At 41.9% G+C, this 27,143-nt stretch overlaps 1 protein-coding gene across 3 annotated transcripts in view; it reads right to left on the bottom strand.

Annotated features, from left to right (window-relative positions):
* rnft1 (ring finger protein, transmembrane 1) overlaps window positions 1-27,143 on the bottom strand; it is a 106,326-nt gene that overhangs the window by 35,600 nt on the left and 43,583 nt on the right. For all 3 annotated transcript variants that reach the window (XM_041197446.1, XM_041197444.1, XM_041197445.1), the window contains exons 4-7: window positions 23,598-23,674; window positions 23,120-23,220; window positions 20,930-21,083; window positions 4,724-4,882 (exon numbers count right to left, since the gene is read on the bottom strand). In XM_041197446.1, coding sequence (XP_041053380.1) covers window positions 4,724-4,882; window positions 20,930-21,083; window positions 23,120-23,220; window positions 23,598-23,674 — 491 coding nt within the window. The remainder of the gene's footprint in view (window positions 1-4,723; window positions 4,883-20,929; window positions 21,084-23,119; window positions 23,221-23,597; window positions 23,675-27,143) is intronic.

The following is a 27,143-nucleotide window of genomic DNA, read 5'->3' as shown; positions in this document are numbered from 1 at the left end:
CTCATAATGAAGGCACCCCTAGGTAGCAGCGATCATATGATGATTGAATTTTACATTCAGTTTGAGGGCGAAATGAGTGCATCCAAGACTAGTTTTTTAAATAAAGACAATTATGAGGGCCTGAAAGCTACAGTCAACTGGCAAATGAGGTTAAGGGATATGTCAATAGAAGTTCAGTGTCAGACATTTAAAGGTATATTTCAGAATAGATACATTCTAACGAGAAAGAAAAATCCATGGGAGGGCCCACGATCTGTAGTTAACTAAAAAAGTTAAGGACAGTATCAAACTTAAAAAGCATATAATTGCGCAAGGCTGGTGGCAGATCAGATGATTGGAAAGAATATAAAGGATGGCAAAGAATGACAAAAAGATTAATAAGGAGGGAAAAGTTAAATTACAAGATAAAGCTAGCTAGTAATATAAAGACGGATAGTAAGAGTTTCTAGATATTTAAATAAGAAAATAGTTGGTCCTATAGAGGGGTCATCTGGTGAATTGATAAAGGTAAATAAGGAGATGGTGGATGAATTAAACAGGTATTTTGCTCCATTCTTCACTACAGAGGATACAAGTAACATCCCGGAAATAGCTGTAAATCAGGAAATAGAAGGGAAGGAGGAACTCGAAAATTACAATCACCAGGGAATTAAGTGGAATTGAGCAAATTGCTGGGGCAGCGGGCTGACAAATCCCCAGGTCTGGGTGGACTTCATCCTAAGGTCTTGAAAGAAGTGGCTAGTGAGACAGTTGTTGCACTGGTTTTAATTTTCCAAATTTCCCTAGTTTCTGGGAAGGTTCCATTAGATTGGAAAATAGCAAATATAACTCCTATTATTAAAGATGTTATAGCAGTGCACTTAGAAAAAATTAAGGCAATCAGGCAGAGTCAACATGTTTTGTAAAAGGGAAATCATGTTTAACCAATTTATTGGAGTTCTTTGAAGGAGTCACATGTGCTGCAGATAAAGGGGAACTGGTGGATGGACCGTGCTTAGATTTCCAGAAGCATTGATAGAGTGCCACATCAAAGGTTATTGCAGAAAATAAAAGCTCATGGTATAGGGGGTGACATATTGGCACTGATAAAAGATTTGCTAGCTAACAGGAGACAGTTGGCATAAATGGGTCTTTTTCTGGTTGGCAGGATGTAACAAGTGGAGTGTCACAGGGATCAGTGCTGGGGCCTCAACATTTTACAATTTAGATAAATGACTTGGATGAAGGGACCGAAGGAATGGTTGTTAAATTTGCTGACGACACAGACAGGTAGGAAAGTAAATTGTGAAGAGGACAGAAAGAGACTACAAAGTGACACAGATAGGTTAAGTGAGTGGGCAAAGATCTTGGAAGGAAGAATAAAAAAGCTTATTATCTAAATGGTGAGAGATTGAGGAGCTCTGAGATTCAGAGGGATCTGGATGTCCTAGTGCATGAATCATAAAAGGTTAGTATGCAGGTACAGTAGGTAATTAGGAAAGCTAATAGAATGTTATCATTTATTGTGAGGGGAATTGATTCAGTTATGTTTCAGTTGTACAGGGCATTGGTGAGACCACATCTGGAGTACTGTGAACAGTACAGGTCTCCTTATTTAAAAAAAGATGTAAATGCATTAGAAGAAGTTCAGAGAAGGTTTACTAGAGTAATACCAGGAATGGGCAGGTTATCTTATGAAGAAAGGCTGGACAAGTTAGGCTTGTATCCACTGGAGTTTATAAGTGTAAGAGGTAACTTGATTGAAACCTTTAAGATCCTGAGAGGTCTTGACAGGGTGGGTGTGGAGAGGGTATTTTCTCTTGTGAGAGAATCTAGAACCAGGGGGTCACTGTTTAAAAATAAGGGGTTGCTCATTTAAGACAGAGATGAGGAGAATTTTTTTCTTTGAGGGTCGAATCTTTGGAATTCCCTTCCTCAAAAGGCAGTGGAAGCTGAGTCTTTGAATATTTTTATGGAAGAAATAGATTCTTAATTAACAATGGAGTGAAAGATTATCGGGGTAGGCAGGAATGTGGGGTTGAGGTTACATTTAGATTAGCCATGATCTCATTGAATGGCAGAGCAGGCTCGAGGAGCTGAATGGCCTTCTCCTGCTCCTAATTTGTATGTCCATATGCAAGTCTATTTCAGCCATAATGGGGATTGAACCCTGTGCTGTTGGCATTAATCTGGCCCACAACTGAGCTAACCAGCCTCCCAGTGGTAATGTTACTGGACTAGTAATCCAGAGGCCAGACTTATGCACCAGAGACATAAGCTGGAAGAATTCAAATTCAATTAATTGATAAGTTAATAATGAAAATACTGGATTGTTGTAAAAACCATCTGGTTCCACTTATGTCCTGCATCCTTTCCCAGTGTGACTTACACACAACTGCAGATCAAACTCCCTCCAAAATGGCCTAGCAAGCGACACAATTGTAGACAGTCACTACCACCTGTTCAAGGGCAATTGGGGAACAGGCAAAAAACACTGACCTTGCCAGTGATGCTCACGTCCCAAGAATGAATTAAAAGAGTGCTACTTCTCCACATTCCCCATCCCTATCTACAGTGTATTTCAGGAGGCTGCTTTGCAATAGGGCATTGATGGTTGGGGGTAAGTCATTGCCTACTGATGTCAGCCCGGCTTGATGTAAAAACTAGGCATGTGGCACAGCTCTGCTACAAGATAAATCTTGTCAGGTTTTTCCTACCCTCCAGTTATGATTCCTTTGCTACTGATGTATTGGCTTTGAGAACTAATCAAACGCTGCCTGTCTGTCAGCAGAACTGTCAGTGCACCATCTTAATTGCTACACTACTAAGTTAGAGTTGACAAAAGTTTCACAAGAACAAAGCACCTTTAGCCCTTCTGTCAGCACTGACTGAAACATTACCATGTTGACATTCTATTATTTCCTTTTGCTCTTTCCTCCCAACTGTGCAACCCTCCTCCTAAAAACAGCACAGAAAGCAGATAAGAAGCTGATTCCATATTTTTGCCAGCTTTATCTAGCTGTTGGTAAGTGTACCTCAACAATGCATGGTCTCATCAGGATAATGCTAGGAATGGAAAACTAAACCGGTGGAGAGACTCAAGATACTGGGATGCCTTTCTCTGATGTAGAGAAGCTTGGGGGGTTTATTGGGGGATTTTTTTAAAATTACAAAACTGTTTTGACATAAATAAGGCTGTAGATGGTGGCAGCACTAGGACATTTCATTATGTTAAAGGCACTATATAAATACAATTTTTACTGTACAGTATTCTTCCATCAGAAAGGAGAATTACCCAAGCATCTCCAAACACACCTGGATACTGCACTCCGTTAATGATCAGAATTGATTTTATGCACATTAGTATTTTGTAACAATCCTCTGCTCATTGCACTTTGTTGGAGAAATCACACTGCTTTTATTGGGAAATATTGCTCTGGTTTCAGTCATGAGCTCTACGTTACAAACAATGGCTACATTACAAGAGTACTTCATAGGCTGTAAAACACTTTGGGACATTCTGAAGGGAAGAAAGACACTATAAAAATACATGTTTTGTTAATTGCACATTCATTGTAAGCAAATAATGAGCACTAACTGGGGATTCATGTGTGCCCCTACAAAAGAGACAGACAGACTGGTTGTTAGGTTAGGAGGGTATGCTTGTAATGGTGTAACTCTAAAGCTTATAGAGTGTGTGTAAAGAGTGCCTCCAGTTCTATCCATCATCAACTGGCTTTCTGGAATTCTTTTCAATTTTGTGAATACTGTACTTCAAATGAGATGTTACATCAAGCTTTGCCTAGGTTGGCACAAACGGATGTTAAAGCTCTTCAGACACTATCTGAAGAATAGGGAGGCTTGGTCAACATTCCTTCCTCAACCAACAAAATAAATAGATTAAAGCAAAAAACTGCGGATGCTGGAAATCCAAAACAAAAACAAAAATAAAAATACCTGGAAAAACTCAGCAGGTCTGACAGCATCTGCGGAGAGGGATACAGTTAATGTTTCGAGTCCGTATGACTCAACAGTACTAAGGAAAAATAGAAGAGAGGTGAAACATAAGCTTGTTTAAGGGGGGGTGGGACAGGTAGAGCTGGATAGAGGGCCAGTGATAAGAGGCATTGACGGTGGTGATATTAGCTAAGAAATGTGCTAATATTTGACATTAAGGGTAGAAAGCAGGACAAGTAAGGTACAGATAGCCCTAGTGGGGGGTGGGGTGGGGGAAAGGGATTGAAATAGGCTAAAAGGTAGAGATAAAACAATGGATGGAAATACATTTAAAAATAATGGAAATAGGTGGGAAAAGAAAAAGATATATAAATATTGGAAAAAAGGGGGATCGGAAAGGGGGTGGGGATGGAGGAGAGAGTTCATGATCTAAAGTTGTTGAACTCAATATTCAGTCCGGAAGGCTGTAAAGTGCCTAGTCGGAAGATGAGGTGCTGTTCCTCCAGTTTGCGTTGAGTTTCACTGGAACATTGCAGCAGGCCAAGGACGGACATGTGGGTATGAGAGGAGGGCGATGTGTTGAAATGGCAAGCGACAGGGAGGTCTGGGTCATGCCTGCGGACAGACCGAAGGTTTATATTAAAATAGATTAACTTGGTATTCACCTTCTTACTGTTTTCAGAATTTTTTACCTGGGAAGTGTTTGAGACACAATATGGTGAAGAAGACTTGTTATATAATTGAATGTCTTTTAATATAACAGCATAAGCTAATATTTTCCTCTTACCTTGAGTATGAGGTAGAACAAACCGAGCAGAATACCAAGACTCCAGATCGCAAAACCATCTGATTCTTTATTACCAAGCAGGTACCAAGACCAAACTGGCAAGGGCACGAGTGAGCGGTGAAACTGACTCACTTCTTCAATAACCATATACCATTGACCCTTTGAAGAAAAATACAAATACAAAAGCTGAGAATCAAATAACAAAACTGTGCCAAGCCCTGCCAGAATCAGCATTCTTTTCCATCATAACATTTATATATTCATCTCTCCTCCTTATTTGTTTATACCTCTGAACCACCTTGAGGGTTTAAAAAAAGTTATTCAATCAAATGTAATAATTTGAGTAATGAAATCAGCAAAACAATAGATCTATAAAAATAGATCGCTTCCTAAAGCAGATCTGACAGTACTGCAACTTTATATAGATACTAGCAAATTACCTAAGATTTTGCTCACTGTAAACTGGATGAAAGGTTGCCTTTTAAATGGAGCAGCACTGTACCACGTAATGTCTACAGTGGTCTCCATCTGTTGAGATAGATTTGTATTTAAGCTAGATTATGTCTTTAAAACTAGAAATTATAATTGTTCTAAGTAAATGACCTGAAGAGAGTCAGGTTTGAGTTTTGTTTGGTCAGAAAGCTTTGCAAATTGGAGGCTGCCAGTCAGGTTTAGGCTGTAGCTCAGAAGAAACCAACATTTTAAGATTATTTTGCAGCTGTGACAAAGTGTGATGACTACAGTACATTAATGGCTGCTTTTTAATAAGGTTTCTTGTGGATCCTACAGAGTTGTCAACAGAAAAAAAGATTATGTAGTCTTTTATAAGGACAAGCGTTTCATACGATTTAATACACAATATATTATTCTTCTGCCACCAAGGTGAAGTAGTGTTATTTTAATGCATCACATTTTAATTGTTTTGTTTTAAGTAAAACAACATTGAGTCATACAGTTTAATTATTCTTTGGTTTGGAAATTTAGACAATTGCAGTGCTAATCAGTTTCATTTTCAGATAAAGAGCCTTCCAGTATTAAGTTATTGGCTTTATTTCTCTTAAGCTAAGTTTAACTTTTTAAATTTATTCTTTCACAAGTGTGGGCATCACTGGCCAGGCCAGCATTTATTGCCCACTGCTAATTGCCCTTGAGAAGGTGGTGGTGAGCCACCTCTATAACAAAGGTCAGCATCTGCATGTATTGCTGTACTGTACCATAGCACACAAAGATCAAGCGGAGTATTTTTATATACCTTGATTTTATATTATTTATGGTTACTTAGGAAAACTCTCAGCAATATGGGAAGCAAAGTTGTCTGGAGCATAGGAATTTTTCTGCAGTTCAGAATAAGGAGTGGGGAGATACGATACTGGGACACCACAGCATCACCTGTATAAATAGAGCAGAAACTGTCATTACAGCCTTACACTGGCTTCTAGTCATCCAACGTCTTCAAATTTAACATTCTTATCCTCATAGCTTTGCCCTTTCCTACTTCTTTAACCTCCTCCACCCAACAACCCTCCTCAACGCTCTGTCCCTCTGGCTTTATCCCCCTGCTTCACTGCACTGTTGGCAGCTGGGTCTTCAACTGTCTAAGCCTCATGCTCAAGAATTTCCCTTAAATCCCCCCCCATCTTTCCACATCTCTGTCCAACTTAAAAAACACTTTATCCACTAAGATTTTGGCCACCCCTGCTAATTATCACCTCCTTTGGTTGAACAAACTTCTTGCTGATTACACCTCTTTGAAAAATCTTGGGATGTGCTAATTAAATGCATGTTGCAGTGACAGTTTATAGGAGATCCCACAAACAGCAATGGGACAAATAAACAATGTGAATATTGCTGAAAAAGACATGTGACAAAGCTTCTCATATCTTGTACTGATCAGGACAATTGGGGAACAACAATTTATACTGCATGAGAAGAGAGTGCTGATTGGTTGGCAAGTGGACACTGACTGGTAGAGGCGTGCCATGGAGAACACACCAGTTAATTGATGACTGACATTTAACTGCCAAGCTTTGTTTAAATTCATATTAGGCAGGTTGACTCTGACTGGTCAAGACATTGCCCTGCGGAATGAAGCAGAAAATGGCTGTCACCTATTATGTTTAGATGTAAAAGGTGCAATGCGTGCACATGTCCCTTTTGTCTGCAAAGGACAGGGCCCTGTGTATTAATATATGTAGCTTCTAGCATGTGTAAGTAAACAACATCGCGAGCCTGATTGTTAATCTCAAATTAGTTGTCAGTGTAATTCTTGGCACACTCAGGATTGCCTAGCAAATGCTGTCCAATCACAGTCACATCTTAATGTTGGACACTGCATTTTGAGTTTTGCAAGCAAGGGCTAGTTGGGTGCTGTCAGTACCTTGCCTGTTGTGAACAGTAGAAGGGACATACTGTTTGATACGATCCACCAGTTTTTGGGATGTACGGCCCATGTACCAAGCAATACACCGGCACTGAAATTTGTTTTTTTTAAATTCATTCACGGGATGTGGGCTTCACTGGCTGGTCCAGCATTTATTGCCCATTCCCAGTGGCCCTCGAGAAGGCAGTGGTGGGCTGCCTTTTTGAACCGCTACAGTCCATGTGGTGTAGGTACACCCACAGTGCCATTAGGGATGGAGTTCCAGGATTTTGACCCAGCGACAGTGAAGGAATGGCGATATATTTCCAAGGCAGAATGGTGAGTGACTTGGAGGGGAACTTCCAGGTGGGTGTTCCCATCTATCTGCTGCCCTCGTCCTTCTAGGTGGTAGTGGTCGTGGGTTTGGAAGGTGCTGTTGAAGGAATCCTGATGAATTCCCGCAGTGCATCTTGTAGATGGGACACACTGCTGCTACTGTGTGTCAGTGGTGGAGAGAGTGAGTGTTTGTGGATGTGGTGCCAATCAAGCAGACTGCTTTGTCCTGGACGATGTCCAGCTTCTTGTGTTGTGGGAGTTGCACTCATCCAGGCAAGTGGGGAGTATTCCATTACACTTCTGACTCATGCCTTGTAGATGGTGGACAGGCTTTGGGGAGTCAGGAGGTGAGTTACTCATTGCATGATTCCTAGCCGCCGACTTGCCTTTGTAGCCACAGTATTTATATGGCTAGTCCAGTTCAATTTCTGGTCAATGGTAACCCCCCCCAGGATTTGATAGTGGGGAATTCGGTGACAGTAATGCCATTGAACATCAAGGGGTGATGGTTGGATTTTCTCTTGTTGGAGATGGTCATTGCCTGACACTTGTGTGGCGCAAACGTTACTTGACACTTGTCACCCCAAGCCTGGATAATGTCCAGGTCTTGCTGCATTTGGATATGAAATGCTTCAGTATCTGAGCAGTGGCAAATGGTGCTGAACATTGTGCAATCATCAGCGAACATCCCCACTTCTGACCTTATGACGGAAGGAAGGTCATCGATGAAGCAGCTAAAGATGGTTGGGCCTAGGACACGACCCTGAGGAACTTGTGCAGTGATGTTGTGGAACTGAGATGGCTGATCTCCGACAACCACAACCATCTTCCTATGTGCCAGGTATAACTCCAACCAGCAGAGTTTTCCCTTGATTCCCACTGACTCCAGTTTTGCTAGGGCTCCTTGATGCCACACTCAGTCAAATGCTACCTTGATGTGAAGGGTAGTCACTCTTACCTCACCACAGGAGTTCAGCTGTTTTGTCCATGTTTGAACCAATGAGGTCAGGAGCTGAATGGTCCTGGCGGAACCCAAACTGGGCATCAGTGAGTAGATTACTGCTAAGCAAGTGCCACTTGATAGCACTGTTAATGACCCCTTCCATTATTTTACTGATGATGGAGAGCAGACTGATGGGAGGCGGTAATTGGCCAGGTTGGATTTGTCCTGCTGTGTGTGTACAGGACATACCTAGGCAATTTTCTACACAGCCGGGGTAGATGCCATTTTAGTAGCTGTACTGGAACAGTTTGGCTAGGGGTGTGGCAAATTCTGGAGCACAAGTCTTTAGTACTATTGCTGGAATATTGTCAAGGCCTAAAGCTTTTGCAGTATGAAGTGCCTTCAGCCGTTTCTTGATAGCATGTGGGGTGAATCGTATTGGCTGAAGACTGGCACCTGTGATGCTGGGGACCTCCGGAAGAGGCCAAGATGGATCATCCACTTGTCACTTCTGGCTGAAGATTATTGCGAATGCTTCAGCTGTATCATTTGCACTACTATGCTGGGCTCCTCCATCACTGCGGATGGGAATATTTAGGAGCTTCCTCCTCCAGTGAATTGTTTAATTGTCCACCACCATTCACAACTGGATATGGTAGGACTGCAGAGCTTAGATCTGATCCGTTGGTTGTGGGATCGCTTAGCTCTGTCTGTCACTTGCTGCTTATGCTGGTTGGCACACAAGTAGTCCAGTGTTATAGCTTCACCAGGTTGACACCTCAATTTGGCCTGGTGCTGCTCCTGGCATGCCCTCCTGCACTCTTCATTGAACCAGGGTAGATCCCCTGGCTTGATGGTAATGGTAGAGTGGGGGATATGCCAGGCCATGAGGTTACAGATTGTGTTCGGGTACAATTCTGCTGCCGATGGCCCACAGCACCTCATGGGTGTGCAGTCTTGAGTTGCTAGATCTGTTCGAAATCTATCCCATTTAGCACGGTGGTAGTGCCACACAACATGATGGAGGGTATCCTCAATGAAGGTGGGACTTATCTCCACAATGACTGTGAAGTGGTCACTCCTACTGATACTGTCATGGACAGACACATCTGTGGCAGGCAGGTTGGTGAGGATGAGGGGAAGTATGTTTTTCCCTCTTGTTAGTTCCCTCACCACCTGCAGCAGACCTAGTCTAGCAGCTATGTTATTTAGGACTCAGCCAGCTCGGTCAGTAGTGGTGCTACTGAGCCACTTTTGATGATGGACATTGAAGTCCCCCACCCAGAGTACATCCTGCGCCCTTGCCACCCTCAGTGCTTCTTCCAAATGTTGTTCAACATGGAGGAGCACTGATTCATCAGCTGAGGGAGGACAGTACGTGGTAATCAGCAGGAGGTTTCCTTGCCCACGTTTGACCTGATGCCATGAGACTTCATGGGGCCTGGAGTCAATGTTGAGGACTCCCAGGGCAACTCCTTCCCAACTGTATACCACTGTGCCGCCACCTCTGCTGAGTCTGTCCTGCCGAAGGGACAGGACATACCCAGGGATGGTGACGGTGGTGTCTGGGATATTAGCTGCAAGGTATGATTTTGTAAGGATGACTATGTCAGGCTGTTGTTTGACTAGTCTGTGAGACAGCTCTCCCAATTTTGGCACTAGCCCCCAGATGTTGGTAAGGAGGACTTTGCAGGGTCGACAGCGCTGAGATTGTCGTTTCGGGTGCCTAGGTCGAAGCCGGGTGGTCTGTCCAGTTTCATTCCTTATTTGTTGAAATAATTATTGAAATTTGTTTATCACATTACTCATTTGTGTGATAGAACATCTTTTTGGCTTGACGGCAGCATCCTGTTAGTGGCGAGCACCACTCATGTTGTTACTGCATTGTAGCAGTATGAAATGGCTAGCTCCAGCTGTTGCTCAAATTTTTTGAGATACCTTGCCCTTCCAGGGTAATTGGAATTACACTGGACACTTTTTGGGATCACTTTAGGTACATCTTTAAATTTAAGTTTAATTTGTGTGTGTGTGTGCGTTAAAGGGGAACTTGAGTTTTAGTTTCACTTTAAAATTTGCCGGAATTTAAAGAGATTCATTAAAAGGTAAGTTAACACTAACACAAGGTGGAAAAAAACTGTATGCTGCCTAGCAACAGGAGGCCCACTCAGAGAGAGAGGGAGGGAGGGAGGAACCAAAGGCAGTTTGAATTCAGTTGGTAATTATGCACTCTGGTGGAGGAAACAGTTTAAGTCTTTCTCTAGCTGGACATTCTTCCAGATTGCTGAGGAAAATAGGTCTAAGAATCTTAGATGAGTTGCTCTAAAGTTAATTTAACAGTCAATGTCAAGTGAATTCTGGATATCAATGGAGATATCAAAGTAGTCAGTAGTCTACTGGGAGAGGAAACTGCAGGGAGCAGGTCCTAAAGGAAAAAGGCCTTGAAAAGCCCTTTAAGTTAAGTCAAAGAACAAGAACAGGAATCTGGAACAGATCTGGAATCCTGTTCAGAGGAAGTGAAAGTGAGGAGCAGAGAGGAAGGCTGCAAGCTTAAAAGGGAGGAAGCAGGACATAGATTTCAAGCAAAATAGGCTTGCTAGAAGCCAGAAGATCCAAGGAGACAGACGAAGGTCTGTAACTCTTCACAATGGGCATGTGAAGCAGTGGTGTTCAATTGGCATGACTAAGTCTGAGAGAGAGTGCATGGAAGGCAAAGCTCAAATGCACGTGGCAATCCAGGAAGAGGAACATTGGAGGAAGAGTTCAAAACCCTGGAGGCGGACCCTTGTGGAAGGTGTCCAAGAAAAAGCGTCATTTGGGAGAAAATTCCAAAGCAGGTTCTTAGAGAGTGGAGATTTGAAACCCTCATGTGAAAGACAGAGCTCAGTGAGACCGATTGGCTCACTGTGTGACAAGCGTCTTGGGGTAGTTGATGGGAGATCCATAGCTTCTGGGGTGGCATCTGTCACTTGGTTTCAGAGTGTGGTGTGCCTGACCACATTGCCTTTTGGTTTACATGCACTATGTACTTTATTTTTATTCTTTTCTTATAAGTTCATCAACTGACTCCTGTGACTCTGTTCAGTAGCCACCCTCCATGTTTCTAAACAAAAAATAAAATTTAGGGTCTATCAAGCTGGGTTCCACACTGGGATCTGGCTTGTCCAGTAGTAACATCAGCTGGGATCATAATACAATATACAGTGAGCAATGATCTGATCAAGGTAGCCATTATCTTGCAGGATAGCTTTGATGCGCCGTATTTCAGTACCAAGCTTGCCGCTAAGGCCAATATTATAGAACTGTAGGAGTCCTAAAGTGTGTATTGACCAGTGAAGGCAGGCTTGCGGTAGATGGTAATAGAGGACCCCCTGACAGATTTCTCAACTAACCTGTCAAGGAAAGGGAGCTCATTTGACTACCCCATTTCAAAGGTGAATTTGAACGCAAGGTGGGGCCCATTAGGGTGTGTAAGGAAATTGTTACATGCAGCTGTGGATTCAAATATACCATCGTATTGTCTACCTATCGAAAATATGCAAGGGGTAAGGGGTATGGTGTCATGCCATTGAAGAATCGTTTCTCATGGAACCCAACAAATATGGTTGAGAGAGCTGTGCCTAGAGGGGATCCCATGGCAACACCATCTATTTGGGCATACATGGTGTTGTTAAAACTGAACTCAACTCCACCGAGTTGTTGAGCTCAAGTTCAAAGAATACTAATTCATACAATGGCAACGGGTCTAGATCACCATGATATAGTGCTGCAGTACCAATGTCTATTGTTTCTTTAAGCGGTACATTGGTGAATAGGATAGCAATATCAAATGAACACATGGGTACAACATTGCTACCGATAGAAAAGTCCTATTTGGTCTTCGCAAATGTGAAGGAATCCTCGATCGAGTACGTGGAAAACTTGCTCAAAACTGGTTGTAGCAACTTGCCCAGCCATTTGGAGAATTCATGTTGTACAGAACCGGTCATAAATAAGATAGGGCGTAAGGGTGTTCACAACAGGCAAACTACTGATTGTACCCAACAGCTCCTGCTTGTAAAACTCAAAACAGTATCCAACATTAGTAAATGTTGTCAACTTGTGGAAACACATCTAAACAATCCTGAGTATGCCAAGAATTACACTGACAACCAATTTAAAATTATCAGTCGGGCAGTGTGGTTTACTTAGGTGTCCTTGAAGCTATGTATATTAAAACACAGGGCCCTGTCATTTGCAGACAGAAAGAACATTGCGCCTTTTCATCAACTAAACAAAATAGGCAACAGCCATTCTCTCATTCATTCCCCAGGGCAGTGCCCTGACGAGAGTCAACCTGCCTAGTTTGAATTTATACAAAGCTTGGCAGTTAACTGTTAGTCATCAGTTAACTGGTGCATTCTCCATGGCAATGCCTCTACCAGAGTCCACTTGCCAACACACTCTCTTCTCATGCAGTATAAATTGTTGTTCCCTTTACATTTGCTATTCTTGTGAACTGTCCTGATGAGTGCAAGACTACAAGTTTCCATGTGTCTTTTTTCAGCAATACTCAAGCTCTGTACTACCAAACGACAATTTGTAAACAGGAGTGTGATGGAACCAGGCTCAATTGAGGTATTCAAGAGGGAACTGGATTGTTATCTGAAAAGGAAGAATGTGCAGGGTTACTGGAAGAAAGCAGGGGAGCGGCACAGGTGAATTGCTCCTTCAGAGAGCCAACAGGGACATGATGGACTGAATGGCCTCCTGTACAGTAACTGGTTCTATGATCCTATGAATTAAACTATTTTAGTGGTACTGGTGGCAGGATACAGTAAATGTTTTACCAGGAGAACTTGATAATTCTTCAAATTGGCATATAATTTTTATAAATTAGATTGCACTATTATACCATAGAAATGTAGAATGGGTGAACATGATTTCTGATGTAGTGTTCTTAGGTTACCATATTTGTGGTAAAACCAGCAGAATTTATATGAGTAAAAACTGGAGTTGTTGGATAGTTAAAGAGATCTAAGAAATTGCAATGTAATTTTCCGACTTCCACAATTCCACCACATCAGCGTTGTACAGAATGAGTGACAGGTCACTCGGAGACAGTCACTGAGGAGACAGAGCATATCCTAGAACTGTGAATGAGTCTATGGGTCATCTTAAGCTCCACAGGAGATTTTAACTATTCGAGCATTTTGTTTAGATTTGGTAAATTTTAGACTTGGGATCTACTTAAATGTTTAAAAATAAACATGCTGCAGTCAAGTGGTACAGAGATACAGATACACATTTTTAAGTCAGACTGCATTACACTTCCCCTTTGAAAATGTACCTCTGAAATTTCAGATATGCTAGCAACCCTCCAGAACTCACATGAGGCCTTAGACAATGAGCGTTGACAAGTTATTCGACCATGGAGTCACCTGGGATTGGTGGATAATGATCAAAAAAGGGATGCTGGCTGATTTCCCAGATGCAGAAATCAACTGTAGAGAAACTGAGTTCAGTTAACTCAGGAAAGGATAGTCTGAACCTGAATTTTCCTGCTCTATGTAGCTCAGATGTGCAATAGACTTTTGCGGTTAGCCATATGGGTGCATGAAGATGTATAGAAAGCGTATCTTTCTATAAAAAATAAGGAGCACAATTCACACAAACGGCTGGAAACAAAATAAACTTCCACATGAAACAGGACAGAACAAGCATCTTTGCAAACAATAAGTGTATTAAATAATTGCAGCACATATTTTACAAACATCTCTTGGCTGAACGTGTACAAGCAAAATGAAGCTTCCTAAATGTCATCCACAAAATATCTAGCATGAAAAGTAACTGGCAGCTCTACTGCAGCTCATTTGCCCATGATCTGTAACCCTGCATTAGGGGCCAAGAGCATTCTGAAAAATACCAGTTTCAGAATGTGAAGCGTATCCCTGACAACTGTCTCCAAGTGCATTGTTTTCATTCTAATAATGCAACCAACAGGAATAATCAGAGTAGTAAAGGAATTATTTAAAACGTATAGACTTATTGGTGACTTCTAACAACAAAGTTACATTACTTAATTATCTTCTACCCCCTCAAAAAAAAATGATTATCCTTTTAAAAATCTCCAAAAACTTTCCACAACACGCCTACCTACCTAAACACTGAATAACTGGTGTCAGCCAATCCTGACAACTGCTCAAGCACATTTCCCAGCAAAGATCAGAAGGACCCCAACTGGTTTTTGCCCCCACTGCCTAGCCCAGAAATATATCAGCCCTGCTGACACATAGCTAATGCAGATCACACAACATTGAGCTAGGACTACACTAGGGGAATCTCTCCAGTTTCAAAGCACAGTACTAAAAACATCAAGGCAACCACGAGGGAAGATGGCTCTTAAGGGTTTTTTACTAATGCATGCACTGCGGGTTTGAAGATAAAAGATACAACAGGGGGAAATACCTGAGGATTTCTAGAAACTGTAGTAAACATGATTACTTTTTCAACAGACCTTTCTTTTGAAAATCAAATTACCTGTATATAGTTGGAAACATTTAACAGCCAACTGTTCTGTAAATTACCACAAGTCGAAGGCTGCCAAGTGAATTTCTCACTTTTGAAGGTTACAGCTATACAGTGGAACATGAATATTAGGCTCAGCTGCAGCATAAATAGCGTCAGAAATAAACTGACAAAGTCTTTGGGAAGCATTGCTGCACCACTGGTGTGCACATTTCAGGCTCAATATGCACTTCTGTTCTATACTCTCAGCCACGACCTCACAATCCCAAATAGGCCTGAGTTTGATGGCTTGTATTGTGAAATCACGGAGTTCTTTAAAGCAATATCAAAGATCCATAGATGGAAAGTTAACATACATACTTATACCCACCACTCCCTCTGTGTACAACCAGCCAAATCCCATCTATTCTCAAGTAGTGAATTGCACTTCATCAACCTTCACGCATGAGCCCAGTGTGTGCTGACAGATTATTTAACCATAGGAGGCACCACAAGGAAGCTATTAGTATAATGTAGAATAGTATAAATGCATTTAAGTGTAAGCTAGGCAAGCATATGGAAGAAGGGAATAGTGTGTTCCAATATTAGATTTAGATGAGGAGAGAACAGCAGAGGCTCAAGTGGAGTATAAATGCCAGCATGGACTGGTTGGGCCAAATGGCCTGTTTCTGTGCCATATATCCTATATAATTCTGACCTCAGCTGATGTCTACAGACAAAGTGCGAGCACTTTCAAGCAGTCTCTAATCAAGGGAGTTTTTAATGTTCATTCACAGATGTAGACCAATGTTTAGTACCAACCCCAACTGCCCTCAAGAAGACCGAGTTGAGCTGCAATCTTGAATACAACTGAATCATTAGGCCATTTTGGAGGGGAGTTAAGAGTCAACCACATTGCTTTGGGTTTGCAATTACACATAGGACAGACCAGGTAAAGACAGCAAGTTTCCTTCTCTAAAGGACATTAGATGGGTTTTTACACCAATCCAGTAGTTTCAAGGTAATAGCTTTTATCCCAGATTTATTTAATTCCAATTTAAATTTCATAGCTGCCAGAGTGAGACATCTCTGGATCATTAGTACAGGACCCTGGATTACAATTCCAGTAACCTAACCACCATGCTACTGTTTCCCTTTTGGACAGTCAAGTGCTGAAACAGATCACCCAGAGACTCTAAGCCATTGAGATAACTATACCCGTAAAATTTCTGTTTGCTGTACAGGGGGTGCACACTTTTCACTCTTCCACCCTTCCCCTCCACCCAACCATCAACAACCCACCCACCCCCAATCCGCTTAACCCCCAGGGAGACAAACCATACTTAGCAAAATCTACAGAGTTTAGGCACCGGTTAACAGTACCAAGGTTTACAACTCCAAAGGGACTGCAGGTGTACTGTCTGCTGTAAAGCCATGCAGCTACCCAGTAAAGGCCACTGGTTAACTCCCTATTTCTTCAGGACCAGCCTTTCTAGTGCTGTTAAAACTATACATAAGCAGCATTATTTCATGGGCTGAGTAACATCATCTATGTAGAAATACGAACAAGATTATCTTAGTTACTAGTATTGAGGGAGTGCTGCACTGCCAGAGGTGTCAACTTTTGGATAAGATGCTAAACCAAGGTCCTGTTTGCCCAAGATCCATTGGCACTATTTCAAAGAAGAGCAAGGGAATTCTCCCTGTGCTCCAGCCAATATTTATCCCTCAGCTAACAGCACCAAAACGAATTATCTGATCACACTGCTGTTTTTGGAAGCTTTGTATGCAAATTGGCTACCACATTTTCTTAGTGATGCACCTCAAAGGTACTTAATTGTCTGTAAAATGCTTTGGAATATCTTGAGGGTGTGAAAAGAGCTACATAATTGTAAGTCTGTCTTCCTAGTTAATTTAAAGAAGTTGATGCTTTCCCCACCAAGACAGTGTAATTTGAGTACGATCCAGTTTAGCTACTTACGAGATCCCCAGATATGTGTTAAAAGTGCATAGTTGTCTTCATACTTTGATTGCTGATTTGAAGGTGGAAATACAAAATCAGAGGTACATTTATATTGGAGAGCAACTCTGCCTTTGGGAAAAGAGGGCAGACAGGAAGACAACAAGAGCCAAACACTCTCATACCATTAAGAAGAGCTGGATTTTAAAGAAATCCTATGGTATGGTTTTATTTGCAAGCAAACATGTTCAGGCAAAGCAGTTTCTTTTTAATTCATTCATGAGTTGTGGGCGTTGCTGGCTAGGCCAGCATTTATTGCCCATCCCCAATTGCTCTTCTTGTTCAGAGGGCATTTAAGAGTTAACCACATTGCTGTGGGTCTGGAGTCACATGTAGGCCAGGCCAGGTAAGGACAGCAGATTTCCTTCCCTAAAGGACCTCAGTGAACCAGATGGGTTTTTACAACAATCAACAATGGTTTCATGATCATCATTAGACTTTTACTTCCAGGTTTTTATTGAATTCAAATTCCACCATCTGCCATGGCAGAATTTGAACCTGGGTTCCTAGAGCATTATCCTGGGTCTCAGTATTGTCACTGGACTAGTAATCTAGTGTGCTAATCTTTGTGCTCATCTGGTGGGCAGCTGAGCCACAGACTAGGAAGTTTCCAGATTCAACTCCCTGTCTTTGCCAAATTAGTTGGCCTCAGCTAAGACAGACTCAGTCCTACTCAGGCCTCCTACAACAACTCTTTCTCCGGTACATCATTGAATTTTTCGGTGCCGCTTCATGCTCTCATCTGGACCTGGAACAATTTATTAATTTTGCTTCCAATTTCCACCCCTCCATCATTTTCACATGGTCCATCACTGACACTTCCCTCCTCTTCCTTGAACTCTCTGTCTCAATTTCTGGTGATAGACTGTCCACCAATATTCATTACAAGCCTACCGACTCCCACAGCTACCTCCACTGCAACTCCTCACACCCTGCTTCCTGGGACTCCATCCCATTCTCTCAGTTCCTTCACCTCAGTCACATCTGTTCTGAAGATGTCACTTTCCAAAACAGTGCTTCCTTAACAGAGGTTTTCCACCCACGGTGGTTGACAGGGCCCTCAACCGTATCCGTCCCATCTCCCGCGCCTCTACCTTCAACCTTCCACTCACTCTCAGAACTATGTAGGGTCCCCCTTGTCCTCACTTTTCACCACCAGCCTCCGCATTCAAAGGATAATCCTCCCCCATTTCCGCCACCACCAAACACATCTTCCCTTCACCCCCACCGTCAGCATTCCATAGGGACCGTTCCTTTCGGGAAACCCTGGTCCATTCCTCCATCACCACTAATACCTCAAGCCCCTCCCACAACACCTTCCCATGCAATCGCAGAAGGTGCAGCACCTGCCCCTTTACTTCCCCCGTCGTCACCATCCAAGAGCCCAAACAGTCCTTTCAAGTGAAGCGGCACTCACTTGCACTTCCTTCAATTTAGTCTACTGGATTTCCTGCTCCCAATGTGGTCTCCTCTACATTGGAGACACCAAATGCAGACTGGGTGACCACTTTGCAGAACCCTTCAGTCTGTCCACAAGCATGACCCAGACCTTCCTGTCGCTTGCCATTTCAACACATCACCCCGCTGTCATGCCCACATGTCTGTCCTTGGCCTGCTGTAATGTCCCAGTGAAGCTCAACGTAAACTGGAGGAACAGCACCTCATCTTCTGATTAGACACTTTACAGCCTTCCAGACTTAACAGTGAGTTCAACAATTTCAAATCATCACCCCTTTTTGATTCCCTTTCTTTCAAATACTTATTTTTTAATTTTCATATATATATTTTTCCCCACCTATTTCTATTATTTTTAAAATTTATTTCCATTCATTGTTTTAACCCCACCTTTTAGCCTATTTCGATCTTTTCTCCCGCACCGTCCCCTCCCCCACCCCACCAGAGCCATCTGTCACTTGCTCATTCTGCTTTCTACACTTAATGTCACCATTAGCACCTCCTTTAGCCAGTATCACCACCATCAACACCCTTTCGACCTTTTGTTTAAAACATCTTCTGCAATCCTTTGCCTCCACCTATCACTGGCCTCCAATCCAGCTTCAACTGTCCCAGCCCCCCCTTAAACAATATATATTTCACCACATTTTTACTTCTCTTTAGTTCTGAAGAGGAGTCATACAGACTCGAAATGTCAACTCTGTTTTTCTCTCCACAGATGCTGTAAGACCTGCTGAGTTTTTCCAGCAATTTTGTTTTTGTTTCAGAATGTGTATTTAAGACTGAGATAGATAGGTTCTTGATTGGTAAGGGGATCAAAGATTATGGGGAGAAGGCGGGAGAATGGGGTTGAGAAACTTATCAGCCATGATTGAATGGCGGAGCAGACTCGATGGGCCGAATGGCCTCATTTCTGCTCTTATGTCTTATGGTCTAATGTTACAACTAGCTTTGCCACTTACAAAGAAAATAGGAGTAGGCCATTTGGCCCTTCAAGCCTGCTCCACTTATGCATACATTATGTTCATGGCTGATCACCCAACTCTGTAGCCTACTCCCGCTTTCTCCCCATATTCTTTAAACCCATTTTGCCCCAAGAACTATATCTAAATCCTCCTTGAAAACATACAATGTTTTGGCCTCAACTACTTTCCATGGTAGCGAATTCCACAGGCTCACCACCCTCTGGGTGGAGAAATTTCTCCTCATCTCAGTCCTAAATGGTCTACCCTGTATCCTCAGACTGTGACCCCTGGTTCTGGACTCCCCCATCGGGAACATCCTTCCTGCATCTACCCTGTTAGAATTTTATAGGTTTCTATGAGATCCCTCCTCATTCTTCTGAACTGCAGCGAATATAATCCTAACCGACTCAAACTCTTCTCATGTCAGTCCCGCCATCCCAGGGATCAGTCTGGTAAACCTTCGCTGCACTCTCTCTATTGCAAGAACATCCTTCCTCAGATAAGGAGACCAAAACTGCACACAACATTCCAAGTGTGGTCTTACCAAGGCCCTGTATAATTGCAGGAATACATCCCTGCTCCTGTACTCGAATCCACTCGCTATGAAGGCCAACATACCATTTGCCTTCTTTACCACCTGCTACACCTGCATGCTTACCTTCAACGACTGGTGTATGAGCACACCCAGGTCTCATTGCACATTCCTCTCTCTCAATTTATAGCCAGATAATATGCCTTCCTGTTTTTGCTACCAAAGTGGATAACCTCACATTTATCCATATTATATTGCATCTGCCATGCATTTGCCCACTCACTCAGCTTGTCCAAATCACCCTGAAGCATCTCTGCATCATCCTCACAGCTCACCCTCCCACCCAGCTTTATGTCATCTGCAAATTTGGAGATATTACATTTAGTTCCCTCATCTAAATCATTAATATATATTGCGAATAGCTGGACTTATTATGATCAGAAGTAAGAATGAGCTGGATGGTGGACAGTGCCAGGATTGTGCTCAGCTGTGATGCTTCTGCAGTCGAATAACTTGCTACCATTTATCATTGACTTACATATAAAATGACAGCTACTTAGGTAGGATGTGGGGAAATGGTCAGCACCCATGAAAACAGACTGCAACATGGTAAGAATAACTTTAGGACAGAAGGAAAAGCGAAAACATTGGCAAGAAAGGAAAAAGACTTCTGCTGTTTGCAATGCTTTAAAGCTCCATCCACTTCCTATTTCCTGAAAAATTAAGCTGTTCCTAATGACAATTCAAGAGCGTGACATCCAGAAAGCAAGAAGAAAGTCAAGTTTATATTCTCACAGTCAATGGAGAACCTACATTTTGAATAGGAACAGCATATACAGAAAGCATCTAGATGCTGCCAGGTAAAACAAAGTGGCAAGAATATGACAAGCTGAGACACTGATGAAACATAGTTCAGAAAAATTACCACAATTACAATCCACTAAGATTTTCCTTCTCTCAGTAAATGTCCAAAGTGCGTTAGCAATAGGAAATCAGTGCTTCAATAGAGGAAGAGAAGTTGGTGACTTTAAAATGTGAATATTTTGTCCCAGACATGTTTGTTGATTCAGAATGTAAATGATCACAAGCTCAGATCATCTTCACTAAGCTTACCCTCGATTTGAATGACATCAGTGGCGAAGGCACCAATAGGATAAGGCTCTTGAACCCCATACAGAGGAACTTCAATATGAAGTCTGCAGTTCCCACGATCCATAGCACATCCCAAAATTCGACAGGATCGACATTGGGATGCAGGAAGATTAAGCTGCAAAGGAAAGGCGGCAATAAATTTGAAACTTAGCAAACATTATAGGCGCTGAATTAAAAAAAAATAGTTCAGACTCTTAACCTTAACAATGTAATTGACAAGACATTAAGAGAAACAGGTGATGGTATTAATTGTCTTTGAACACACATAAATAAGGGATTTGTGTTAGTTACAGTGCCCCACCAGGGCTGTCACCCCCTTTGACTTATTGATTTTTTAAAAATGTATTGATGTTTGTTTGATTGAAAGAGACTATAAGTCAGGAATTGCTGGGATACTGTATTGAGTTGAAGGAGAGCTGTGGGACTGAGCAAGTTAATAAGCTTTCTGAATAAAGAAAAGCTCTGTGCCTTGGTTTCGACTTCACCAACTGGCTTGGATCCTCTTAACACAGACATGTCGTGTCGCTAAGAATTAATAAATTTAATTCTAACTGGTTCATCTTCACACACAGATGTGAAACATCTGATCTGAATCAATTTCACTTCACTGGAATATAAATATCATTGAGCATGTCAGAGTAAAGCAAGGACCTATGATCCATTCACAGGATCTTTAATTTGCTTTTATAAAGCAAATTTTTTTTAAAAAACAGAATTAAATGTCACATTTGGTACCCTCCAAGCAAGAAGAGGCCATTAATAGGAATCTTGGCCAATATCCCTCAAACAGCTAAACCCATCATCCATTTTTTGTCTGATGACGCCTCTGGCACTCTGGGAAATTTTTCCACACTGCATAAATGCAAGTTGATATAAAATAAGCTAAATAATCATTCATTACACTGCTGATACAGACCTGGTTACCACACATACCTACGCAAAGTCAATTCAAAACGATGTTTCAGTTTAGCAAGTATTATAATCAACAGCAGGATTATTCTACTGAAATTAAACTGGGCCACATTTTGTCTGCCCAGTTCTATTGTAAACTTGGATTCCATTTTTTTGACCCCGCCCTCCCCAACACCCTCTTTGCAATTTTCTTCTCCCAATAACCCCTTACAAATCACCTGCCTGTAGGAGTGTAGCAGTATGAAATCTGGATTAGTCATGGCTCAATATGTCTCATAGTTAACCAGTAGGAGCTGTGATTTAAGTGGCACGAATCCAGTTAAAGCATGCATTGTCCCTTCTCCTCAGCTCTCCTAAACCTCACAATGATCCCCAGCTAAGGGAGCAGTTTAGATTGAAGTTCAGGCCACTGTCAATATTGTTCTTAAGATGGGCACCCTGGGAACAAGAGGTGAAAAAGCAACCTGGAACGTCTTAACCTCATACTTCATCACCCCTGTAGGGTTAGTGTAAAACTCCATTCAACAACATCCTCGACAAGATGGTCAAGAGCAGGAATTCAGCCCATCAAGCTCATTCCTTCCACATAACTTCTTGTTTCTACCCAAATTGTTTGATCTCTTATAGGAAAATTCTGCAATGTTTCTCCCGGATCCTCCCACTGCCGAAAGGTAACATCCATTTAAAGGGATTGGCAAAAAAATACAGGTGAAATGATGAATACCTTTTTTTAAAAATGCAGCAACTGGTTAGGATCTGGAATACACTGCCCGAGAATATGGTGGCGGCAGAGTCAATCATGATTTTCAAAAGGAAACTAGATAATTAACTGAATAAAAAAAGATTTGCATGGCTACAGGTAAAAGACTGAGTTGCTCTTGCAAAGAGTCAGCATGGACACAATGGGCCAAATGGCTTCCTTCTATGTTGTAACCATTCTATAATTCTATGATTCTGTGATTAAATCCCCTACATACCTACCTAACCTTATGACCTACTCGATTTGTCTTTGCTTTCACTAGTGAAACTTTTCTACAATGCGTGTAGCTCGGGAACATTTTTTTTTAACCCTAGTCACTAATCACCTCTAGCCATAATCTTCAAATTCACTCCAATTAAGGAATTCACCAACCCAACACTAAGTGCTTTATTCTAGGAATCTGTTATCTGAAGAAGTGTAAGAAAAATCTCTAACTTCACTTGAAGTTCATTATTACTTTGGATTGCATATAAAAGTACCTGTAGAAAAGTGACTGGGACCGAAAAGTGTCAAAGAGGAGAAGGGTGGAGGCTGTTAGAAATGCGACCAACCAACCACATTGTAATTTAGAACGCCGCTCCTAAAAAAAAGAAGTCACTTTCAGTCTGAATTTGTACAGTTAAAGAAAATTATCATGCATCACACACATCACAGTAAATATCTTAACACACAGGATGACTGTAATAATGTTTATCAAATTGTGTTAGCAGCAAGTGAATGTGCTACCTAGAATCCATGATTTGGGACATTTTTGAAGAAACTACTGACTTGTCTGATTTTACCTGGTTCAGTGAATTTATCAAATGAGTCACAATGACAGCCTTGGAATAAAGTTCGACATGAATATTGACCACTTATGCAGGGGATATATTGCAGACTTACCCCAGTTAGGAGGCAATGGCTTCAGGAGCAGAGGGAGGAAAACTGGCAAAATGTTTTTAAATAAAAGAAACCTACCTGGAGGAAGACCTGATTTATAATTATCTTGTTTGCATAAAGGAAAGTTATGCACAGTCCGACACCGACTGCAATACCTAACAGAACAAAAAATAGTTGTGATTGACTAGAGTGGAAATTCATTAATAAAAAATAATTCACATAAGCGGAGAAGGGCAAATATTTATCTGAACTGTGACGTAAACCTAAACACACCACACGAGAGACACCTGGATACTTGGCCTTCTCAGTTGCTCCTAGTTAGTGTGTTTATGTGGTATAGTGGATAAGACATTAAACCAAGACTCTCTCGGATGGATGCAAACGCCTATATTTTGAAGGTGAATTTTCTCCGGTGTCCTAGTCAATATTTTTCCCTCAACTATTATCACTGAAAGAAAGCCTGGTTATCACACTCATGCATGTGACTGCTTGCTGTGTGCAAACTGGCTGCCACATTTCATACATTACAATGGTGACTACAATTCAAAAAGTACTTCACTGGCTGTAAATGCCTTGGGTGTCCCAAGGTTGCGATGGGCGCTATATAAATGCAGGTCTTTCTTAAACTGCAAATTAAAATGTAGCCTGGGAGCAAGATATATTGTGTACATTTGCCTAATGCAACAATAGAAACAAAGAATGCTGTCCACATTCATTCTGCAACTTCTACCAAAAGCACCTACTCCCAGGCTGCCAATAACCAACAGACTTGAAGCATCAGAAATAACAAGGAAATGGAAAACACAAAGCATGCAGGTACTCGGATTACATTTTTTTTTAGTAAACTCAAGATCTATTGCACTTGATACAGGACCTCAACCTTTGACTGAATCAAACCCAGAAGAGGGTCCCAAGTCTGTAATAATTGAGACACCTGATTATCATTGCCCAGCTACAGCAATGAGCCTTGTCCAACTGATTGCTTTTTATACAAACAAAGATTTCAATTTCACATAAATATTGGGGAGCCATTCAATCTCAAACTCCAAGTTCCTTGTTATAAGTCGGGTTTTCCAGCAACATTTATATTACTGAAGGGCATGTGCTCTCTTCCACTAATTCACGTGACTCAAATAAAGTACAGACTGAACAAGCATCCATTGTTAAATCAACTCTACCACTTTGATAAGACAATCAATAACTTAAATTTATCATAAACTGTAACTCATTACCGCCAGTTGATTGACACAATTCCAACACTTTCAAGTGGCAGAACCCTTGGTGTTCAAGTTAGAATTAAATTTTTGGTGAATACAATTCTTCTGTCACCTCTTTTTGCACTGCAATATTTCCTGTATCCACCTTCAAATTTTAATTCTTTTCCTCCCAATTTCTGGAGTCACTGCTCTGCACATTTTTCTACCTCCCTACATCTGCATTGTGTTGGAAGATTGATTTATTGCATTGTAAGCTCTCTGCTGCCCTCCACTATGGACCTCTACCTTTCACCTTGGTTTGTCAGCTTTTCAAAAGGTTGTTTAGTGGGAAATCAGAAGTACAGGCTATATCCAGATGACTTTAAAATTAACTGACCGAAGATTGCAGAACTAAAAGCATAACTGATTCTTTTTGGAACCTGTGAGCTCACATGGTCAAGGCCAGGAATGGAATAGATTCACAAGAGGCTGATGTATGGTGTTGAGTTCATGTTTTAATTTAGATATGCCCCTAATTTTTCATTCTCCTCCCCACCCCCCACCAAATTTGCATTCTCAACCATCTTCAGCCAGAAGTGCCAGGTGGATGCTCCATCTCAGCCTCCTCCTGAGGTCTCCAGCATCATAAATGCCAATTCGATTCACTCCATATATCGTCAAGAAACAGCTGAAGACACTGGACAGAGCAAAGGCTATTAAACCTGACAACACTCCAGCAATACTACTGAAGGAGTGTGCACTAGAATTAGCTGCACCCCAAGCCAAATTGTTCCATTACAGCTACTACACTGGCATCTACCCAGTAATGTAGAAAATTACCCAGGTGTATCCTGTCCACAAAAAGCAGGACAAATCCACCCGTCCAATTACCGACCCATCAGTCTACTCTCGATCATCAGGAAATGATGGAAAGTGTCAATGTCAATGCTATCAAGCAACACCTACTCAGGAATAACCTGCTCACTGATGCTCCGTTTGGGTTCCACCAGGGCCACTCTACTCTTAACCTCATTACAACCTTGGTTCAAATAACTGAACTCGAGGGGAGGTGAGAGTGACTGCCCTTGGCATCAAGGAACCCTAGCAAAGCTGGAGACAATGGGAATCAGGGGGAAAATTCTCCACTGGTTGGAGTCACACCTGGCACAAAGGCAGATGGTTGAGGTTGTTGCAGGTCAGGACATCACTGCAGGAGTTCCTCAGGGTAATGGCTTAGGCCTTTCTTCAGTGCTTCAAGCATCTTCAGTAGTTTCATCAATGACCTTCCTTCCATCATAGGGTCAGAAGTGGGGATATTTGCTGATAACTGCACAATGTTCAGCACCATTTGTATCTCCTCAGATACAGTCCATGTCCACATGCAGCAAGACCTGGACAATATTCAACCTTGGGCTGATAAGTGGCAAGTAATATTCACACCACATAAGTGCCAGGCAACGACTATGTCTAACAAGAGAGAATTTAACCATCGCCCCTTGATGTTCAATGACATTACCATCACTGAATCCCCCACTATCAACATCCTGGGGGTTACCATTGACCAGCAATATAAATACTTTGGCTGCAAGAACAGTCAGGGGCTGGGACTTTTGTGGAAAGTAACTCAAATCTTGACTGCCCAAAGCCTGTCCACCATCTACAAGACACAAGTCAGGAGTGTGATGGAATACCTCCACTTGCCTGGATGAATGCAGCTCCAACAACACTCAAGAAGCTCAACACCAACCAGAGCAAAGCAGCCCAATTAATTGGCACCCCATCCACCAATTTAAACTTTCACCCCCTCCACCACCAACATGCAGTAACAGCAGCGTGTACCATCTACAAGATGCACTGCAGCAACTCACCAAGGTTCCTTCGACAGCACCTTCCAAACCCACGACCTCTATCACCAAGAAGGACAAGAGCAGCCTATGCATGGGAACACAAGCACCTGCAAGTTTCCCTCCAAGCACACACCATCCTTACTTAGAACTACATTGTTATTCTTTCACTGTCGCTGGGTCAAAATTCTCAAACTCCCTAAAAGCACTGTGGGTGTACCTACACCACAAGGACTGCAGTTATTCAAGGAGTGGCTCATCACCACTTTCTCAAGGGCAATTAGGGATGGGCAATACATGCTGGCCTAGACTACAATGCCTAAGTTCAGTGAACGAATACATTTTTAAAAACCCTGTCCCAGACTGTTTGCTACCTTTGACCATTCCATTGTGGCAGCAAGATTCTGGAATTCTGCAAGATTTTTTTTGACTCTCCAGTAGGAAAGCTGGTTCAAATTTGAGCCTGTGAATAAAAATCTGTTAATTTATGTATTTGGAAATGGGAATTTGTGGCGCTATACATTTTGGAAATGCTGCTCCATCAATTGTTGTAAGTTTATAGAAAATTTTTTACTGAAGTTCCA

The sequence above is a fragment of the Carcharodon carcharias genome, chromosome 10 (genome assembly GCF_017639515.1).
Source record: "Carcharodon carcharias isolate sCarCar2 chromosome 10, sCarCar2.pri, whole genome shotgun sequence".
Classification (NCBI taxonomy): Eukaryota; Metazoa; Chordata; class Chondrichthyes; order Lamniformes; family Lamnidae; genus Carcharodon; species Carcharodon carcharias.
The sequence above is the reverse complement of the archived record's forward strand: the minus strand, read 5'-3'. Positions and strand labels throughout refer to the sequence as shown.